This window comes from Sinocyclocheilus rhinocerous, unplaced genomic scaffold, assembly GCF_001515625.1.
Source record: "Sinocyclocheilus rhinocerous isolate Xijiao unplaced genomic scaffold, SAMN03320098_v1.1 scaffold1008, whole genome shotgun sequence".
Classification (NCBI taxonomy): Eukaryota; Metazoa; Chordata; class Actinopteri; order Cypriniformes; family Cyprinidae; genus Sinocyclocheilus; species Sinocyclocheilus rhinocerous.
Window position 1 is genome coordinate 340,078 of NW_015632723.1, and position 7,990 is coordinate 348,067.

At 35.6% G+C, this 7,990-nt stretch overlaps 1 protein-coding gene across 2 annotated transcripts; it reads left to right on the forward strand.

Annotated features, from left to right (window-relative positions):
* On the forward strand, positions 1-7,480 carry LOC107742887 (interleukin-34-like). 2 transcript variants are annotated; one of them, XM_016555964.1, is made up of 7 exons: positions 1-515; positions 2,300-2,409; positions 3,919-4,025; positions 4,225-4,302; positions 5,109-5,306; positions 5,595-5,757; positions 6,587-7,480. In XM_016555964.1, exons 2-7 carry the CDS (start codon positions 2,370-2,372, stop codon positions 6,628-6,630), a joined length of 630 nt encoding a protein of 209 aa, XP_016411450.1. In that variant the 5' UTR covers positions 1-515; positions 2,300-2,369; the 3' UTR covers positions 6,631-7,480. The 2 variants fall into 2 exon arrangements, with proteins under 2 accessions (XP_016411450.1, XP_016411451.1); XM_016555965.1 differs by having other exon boundaries at positions 2,306-2,409.
* Positions 7,481-7,990: the final 510 nt, after the last annotated feature.

Sequence of the window (7,990 nt, forward strand, 5' to 3'; positions counted from 1 at the left end):
AACGTATTTACTTGTATGTAAAAATACCTTTAAGACCCCCAACATTTCAAACTTTAATTAGGGGGATCAAACTCTTTATAATTGGTTGAGCGGCCATACAAAGGCACCATATACTGTTTCTTCGTGTTTTAGTTCAGGAAGGCTGAACCTTTTTTCAAACCCAGTCACTGATGAGTTAATAGTTTATGTGGACCCAAAAGTGAAAGTAACCGTCTCATCGACTGTGGCTCTTTACTCAGCGTGTTCTTCTCATGGTACTTTAGAATGGCGAAGGCTGTAGGCGGGTGTAACGTTATATAGACTTAACATAAAGAGGTGACATAAAGAAAAGGGAGTTTCCGAGTCATTTGCGTGGACGTTGCATTGAAAAAGGGGCGAATTTACTACTTTTAGTATTCTGCATGCCTGGAAGTGTCAGCGGTCATATCTACAGGGTTAAGCAAACAACTGCTGTTTATTGAAAGTACTCAGATGGTTTCCCGATGAGATAGCCTAGGTCATCATCGAATCGAAAGGTTTGTGGCTTGTTTATATTCGTTGTGCTGCTGAATTGTGTTGCGTGTAAATGCGTCTTATATTGGAATTAATTGCAGCAACGCGTTTCATATCTAAGCCAAGGTGAAACGATCCAGCGCGATCACCTGACAGATCGCTTTTGATTTGATTTGATTAGATAACAGGTGAATTTTCAACATGTTCTGACACCAAAATGTAATTGATAAATCAACAGTTTATGTCGATAAGTCGATTGCATGCATATGAATGCTATAACCATAATTTATGAAATGTCTTTGCATTCATGATGTATGATGTATTGTTTTAATGATACTTTCATTGTTTTAAATTTTATATACTTTTGTATTATTTTTACAGATTTTCTTATTTTTGCTATCTTTTCATTTTTGAACCTCAGTAATTCATTGCGTTTACATGCACAAGATCATTCTGATATTAATCATATCTAAGATATTAATCAGAATTTTAAAATCAGAATTTCTCTTATATTAATCAGAATTTGGTCATATTCTTATGTTCTTATTATATCTTCTTCTTAAGCGTCATATAAATGTCTTAACTTGACTGCCATCAATGAAGCCACTATTCCATTTTCTAAATCCGTTCATTAATTTCTGTGCATGTTTAAATGTCCTAGGTGATATTGGATAGAGTGAGCAAAGTTATGTTGTATAAAATTTTGTGCGTGTGTGTGTACTGTAACATTGTGCCGAAATTAAAAGAAACGTCATGATGCACCTTTCGCTATTAAAATTTTGTATATTGTAAAAACATGAATAAGAATTCATGATTTGGCATCTAGTATTTCCAGAAGTTTGTTCTAAAGGCATAACCAGAATATTGGCCTTATTTGGCAATCAATGCACATGTAAAATGGTAAATATACCAATAAAAAGCTGGCTTAAATGAACAGCACTATATGAAAAAACAGCATGAAATGTCTGTATGCATATGCAATCTGTCTTTTTCTCAAAAGTCCCATTGGCCTCATCCCACATTTGTCAAAATCTGCATTAGATTAGAAGAGAAAAATCAAACAGATCTTTTAAATGGGGTTTTGATCCATGCAGAGAAAATGAACTGATTGTGAAATAAAAAAAATAATAGTTAAAATATTATGTCAGATTTAAGATGAAGTTACATAAAGGATATGATTTGTTCTGGCTTGTATTCAGTACTTCATAGATTCTTCTTGGATGTGATTCTACTTTACACATCCACATTTTTATTATATGTAAATATAATTTTTCCTGAAAATAATATAAAGGCATTTCTGATAAAGCCACAAAAATTTAAATGTACATTCTGCTCCACATGTTCATCACATGGCTATTAGTCAGAAACTTGCTGACTGTGTCAAGACGTTATTATATTCCCTTTAGGATTACAAGGAATTTAAATTTTTCCTTTTGAAAGAAGCAAAAAGAGACATCTGGATTTGTTTTACGCAGCTGAAAAACAGAACATTATGACAGAGCTCCAGCCCTTCAGATGAGAAGCGTTCCCATTTCCTGCTTCACTTAGAGTTTTTACTACTTTTTTAAAAAATCGGATGTGCCATTAAAATCAGATATGCCAGATCAGTCTTTTTCGATATTTAAATATTTTACAATCCAAAACGAGAGTAAATGAATTCAGATGTTTCATCACTGGTTCTCTTTGTCCAGAAAACACATTTAGGAAGGCAGTGATGTGCACAGAAAGTCATGTAATGGCAAGGTCAGAAACTGGTGTTCAATATAGTGTGATATTTGCTCTGACTATTCCGTTTGTTTTTTTATAGACCAAGAAGTCGGAAGAATTTTCTGGAATTTCGACCCATATCACAGTGCAAGCAGAGTATAAGCAGAACCATGGTCCAGTCTGAATGCTGGCTCCTCAGGGGGCTGCTGGGTAAGTAAAGTCTAGTAATTAAGTGATTTAAGTTGTATAATGCAAGGAATCGTGCCAAGAGGATACTGAAGATCTTCATGTGGGAAATTTGGATGTGACAGTACTAGACATAAATATTTTTTCAGTGGCCCTGCAGAAAAACATCAAATGATTGAATATTTCCTCAGCTAACAGGAAAGAGGCTCTTGTGCATTTACGCAAAAACAAATGTCTTGAGAATTTCTGTGGGTGATTATGTGAGCTAGATTAGGAAATAGTTTACTAAGACTGAGTGTGTGGTTTTAAAATGTGCATATCTGGTCTCTTGCTTCTTCTGAAATGAGTGTCAAACTGAACATATGTTTGCGGAGAGCTACTGCATATGCCACTTCTATTGAAGGACTAAGACGTGACTGCTAATGTCACCACTTCCTGTGTTAAGGAGAGAGAGAGAGAGAGAGAGTGAGCGGAGACTGACAGATGCATAAGATAAAAGAGAGGGCAAGGAGGGGGATACCAGGCCAAAAAAGCCAGAATAACTTAGATGGGATGAGGGGGTTGAGTGGTTGGACACCAGTAAATAGCCCAGGTTCTGTGGCATGACAAATTCCTCTGGCCCTCGGAAGTCTGCTTCATGGTCTCTGAGACTTTGCTGACTGTCAGTCTCTGGGTTAACTGCCCTATAGTGCAGCTCAACCACAGAGGCCAACCGCACTGTGATCCACAGCAAAGTGACAGATGACTGCCGGTGCCATGTCTTTCCATCCTGGGCTAGCCAGTCAGAATCACTTATCTTTAACAATAAAAGTTTGAGTTGAAATAGACACATGATCAGCCTCAGGTTTACTACCACGGTTAATCTGCTTGAGTTTCACTTTATCTCCCATATGCACTGTATGATCATCTCATGCATATTATGCCTCCTGCTTTTGACAACATGTAGACTGCAGAAGCTCTTGTGTTGTGGAATTATGGCTTGCAAATTTTCATTCAGATTTTGTCTTTTGCCTGGCTGTGTTTTTTTGTTGGAAGATGTTTAAAGATTTTCTTTTGCAGCAGTGCTCAAGTGTGTTAAAAAAAAAAAATTCCTAGTAAGTTGGGCTGTGGTTTGAGGTTTGCGTCTTGTTACAGTACCAACTTTGACACTTCATGCGTCATTGCCTTCAAAGACACCTTCACACCAGTTTATGTGACATACTGCAGAAAAGCCAGCAAAAAAAAAAAATCTAAGTGACATTAATATTACTAAACTGAAATATATACTCCATCTTCAAAACATTTATGAATAAATTTAAAACAAAGATTTGTATTGATACTAGACGAGGCACAAGCCTTTTAATTACCGATAAAATCATTTGAAGTTTTGTATTAAAGGATGTTGAATGCGTTTTAAAACAGGGTCATACCCTGTTGAGCTATGCATATTTTGATGTGATGTTCAAGTGCAAACCAGCAACCATTTCTTGATGGTTTCATTATAGGCAATGACATTATGTTAAAAGCCATCATTTTCTTATTCTGTCCTTCTAGGTTTTATTTGTCTATTACCAATGTGCATGAGTGCAGAACCAGATCTCTGTGTACCTCTGAAAACAGTACGGGAGAGCCTAAATTTAAGCCTAAGGAGACGTTTTATGGTAAACAGATGTATATTTTTGAAATTATGGTGTTATATTCTGAAAAATGACAGTTGTAAGCTCTGTAAAGTTTACATGGAAAGATATTTAGAACAGAAATAAAAAGAAGAAAATATACAACTTAATAGTAATATAAATGTGTAGCATGAGACACGAATTAACGACATGCCAATAAAAGGTTTTACATGTATATTTACAGAAAATGAACTTTCCCATTAACTATACTATTCAAGTGCATTATGAGGAGGTGTTCAGACTACGTAACATCAGCAGACTGGTAAGTCTTTATCCCACTGACACTGTCCCTCTGACTCACTTTACATTACTTAAAGCCACACTCTTCACAACTTCCCACATAAATTAGCAAATTTTCCTGTTTGACACCTATTGCCAAATATTTCAGACTTGTGACTTACGATAGAGTCAGACTGGAATCACAGTTTTAGGGTTTCTCAGGGCCTATGACTCAAAATACAGGGGTGAATCTCACAAAACCTGTTCAGACATATCTAGATCACCAAAATATATATATATATATATATATATATATATATATAAAATAATAATAAGATTAAAAAATACAGCAATTCATACATACAACAGTAAATTATTGTATTATAGTATTATATAAAAATGGATGAAAGAACAGTTAGAGATATATCAAACAACATATATGTGATAGAAGAAGACCTAGATTTTTTTAAATGGACTTTATAATGGAGTTAATGGACTGGATATAAGAAACTCATACAGTCAGACTTATTGAACTGTAAATGGTCAGTTCAATAAGTTATTAACTCCCCATGTTATATTGTATACTGCTATTAAAAAAGAGGGAATATACAAACCATTTGGAAAATGATATCATTTTGTTCCTGTTATCTGGTAACTGAACTGAATTTGATCTAACCTGGCATAAAACCTTTGACCTACCTTAGACCTAACTAACATTACGAGACTCTGACATTGTAAAAGAATACATGGCTATAAATCACAACCATAACTGAAGATTTTCCTCATTACTGTTCCTCTTCTTCTCATTCCTTCTTTCTTATCTTGTTTATCTCTCACTCTGTTCTCTAGAATATGAGTAATGAAGAGGAGCCAGTGCTGAAGAGAGATTTACAGGACTTGTGGCTTTGGGTTAGTCAGCGGGGTATAAAGAGGGTTTTAAGGGTGCTGCCAGAGAGACATCCTACACGCCATAAATACCTCTCCAATCTGGAGAATCTCTTCAGAGATTTTGAGGCACTTTATAACCAACGGAATGAAGATGAAGAGGTTAGAACAATGATGTGATTTCACTTTTCTCAACAGCAGCACATTTTAAATCATTCTGGCTGTCATTGCCACTGCTCACAGTATCTCTAAGCTAACTCTCAAACAATCGTTCTCCTTTTGAATACAAGCTTTAGTTTTAATGAAAGAATCTCTAAACTCAATTTGACCTTTTAAATCTGTCCAGTCTGTGTTGCAGATGTTAATTGTTATTTGAGTGATATATTTCCATTATTTAAGTTCATAATAATCTAAATGTGTGTGTGTGTCTTTGTACCTGTGTCAAAAAAGAGAGAACTTCCAGAGAGAATACTAAACATCTGGTATCGCTTGACGGACCCATCTTACGAGGGATGGAAGTCTGTTACACCCAAGTCAATACTGGACAACTGTTATCGGACCATGCTTTGCCTGTTCAAAGAGTGCTTCTCAAAAGAGGATGACAATTATGATTGTAAGTGAAAATGGTAGATGTTTAGAATGGTATATGTGAATGGAACCTGCTTTTTTTCATTAATGAGACTGTAGACTAAATGTTGATCTGCTAAACATCGATTGGTTACATTTTTTACCTGTGTGAAGGCCCACTGAATCAATTCCACAAAACACAGACTCTGGAGTTTTTTTGGGGCGGGGGGCGGATTATGGTACTTACTCATTGGTATTTTGAGAGTTTGAGGTAAGACAGTTGAGGTCCTTCTAATGATTGCTACAACTTGGAAAGGTTTGGGGAATTTTGGAGTACAACCTCAAGAAGGGTTCTTCCACCAGTCTTCCAAATGTTTGTTGATAACCTCACGCAACCCAGCTCACGCACACAGTAGCAAAAAGATGGAAACTTTTGCTGTTTGTTGATGCGAGTCTGTGGTCGACCATCAGCCTTTGTGAATGAGAATAAATGCTAGGGGATAGAATCAACGTCCTTATCCCCTCCATGATGAATGAGATGGCAGCATGATTCAGGCTTTGAGGTTGTCTGAAGGATGTAAAGTACTTTAAAAAGCCCACATGTTGTTACTAGCCTGAACATGCCTGGTCTATGCCTTCTACCAATTCTTTGTGAAATGCTGTTACGGTGGTAACCCTGAACATGAAAATCATTTTTGTCAACATAAGCATTATTTTTAGAATGATTTTTTTTGAGGAGCAAAAAAATAGCAGCCTTTCTTTTGAGGGTTATCTGAATAATTTCATCCAGATGTTCTAATGAGCAACTCGTCATTAGATGTGACATCAAAATATGTGACCACTTATCTACGCTCTTTCTCTTTGTTAATTTCTAGATTGTGAAGTCCTCAACTGGAGGAAAGGGAAGAAAACTACATAGCAGCAGATCTAAGTAGATCTGATCTTGTCTTGGTGTTGCTGGTGTAGGTGTAAAAGGGTGTTACCTGGTTTATGTAGTGACATGCAGCATGCTTGTGTGCCTCTTGTCCTAGTGAAGTCACTGACTGCCTCCCATATGGAGTTATGGAGTGTTACCCATATGGAAAAATGCAACAGCCGTCACACCAGTTGGAAGACACTCTACTGACCCTGCAGATATTGCTGTCCATCATTCAGAACATTCATACCTCCATCCACCCGCCTGCTTGCCTACTTGCATATTTATGTGGTATTTTGCTAATAAATGATCATGTATGCACTGTGTGTGTGCTCTGTGGAGAAGAGCAGCTTTGACTCTTCGCTGTAGCATTTACAATTGGTAATTCCCCCCAAAAAAGTCTTTGCCACTGTGACTTATATTTCTGAGGAAAATACATATTTTGTCCTTGATGTATGCCAAAAAAGTATATTATCATTGCCACGTTGTAAATGTTCTTGGTAAGATTTAGGTAAGATCTATAAATAATGTGGAGCTCCTTTTGAACACATATCATTTGCATGCAAATGTTGTGCTGACTGCTGGCCTAGTCGGCATTGTTGTTTTACCCAGAGGCTCTTTACTTTGTGCTTTACTGCTGGTTAAATGTTGAAAGATTGCACCAAAGTATTCCTATAGAAAGCTTTAAGGTGATAAAGAGGGTTTGATATCAGGTTTGCATATGTTTTATACACAGATTTTAATCTAGGTTATTTATTTGGACTCCTGCCACAGAATGTTCTGGTAACTGTTGTAACATGGCTTGGAAAATAAACCTCTCACTATCACCCCCACGTGTTCAGATGTACCGTTTGTTTTAAGGTATGGGTTTGGTTTCTTTTCAAACACACTCTCTACTTTCACACACATACAGTACCTGTTGGCTTTACTATATCAGTGGAAACATTTTAAGTAATTAAGCTGAAATAAATTATTAAAATTAGATTAAAACTTAAAAAATATAAACTAAACATGAGAAAACTTGCCTGGGAAACTAACTGAAATACAATAAGTTTAACTAAAACAGAAATAAATAAAAAAAGCTAAAGAGAAAAATATTGAAAATAACATGAATAATAATAATAATGAAAAAAAAAAAAAAAAATCACATAGCAATATTACTAAAATTAAAATGAAAACGGAAAATATAAAAATAGAAGCTAATTTAAAATATTATACTATAATAGTATATAAATAATATTAAATTAACACTGGTCCTGAGCCCTGTGCAAACCAAATTTTGCAAACCAATGTTCTTAAATAACAAAAACAGTTGTGGGGACAAATTAACATATGAAATAGCCTATGTTTACATATTGTACAT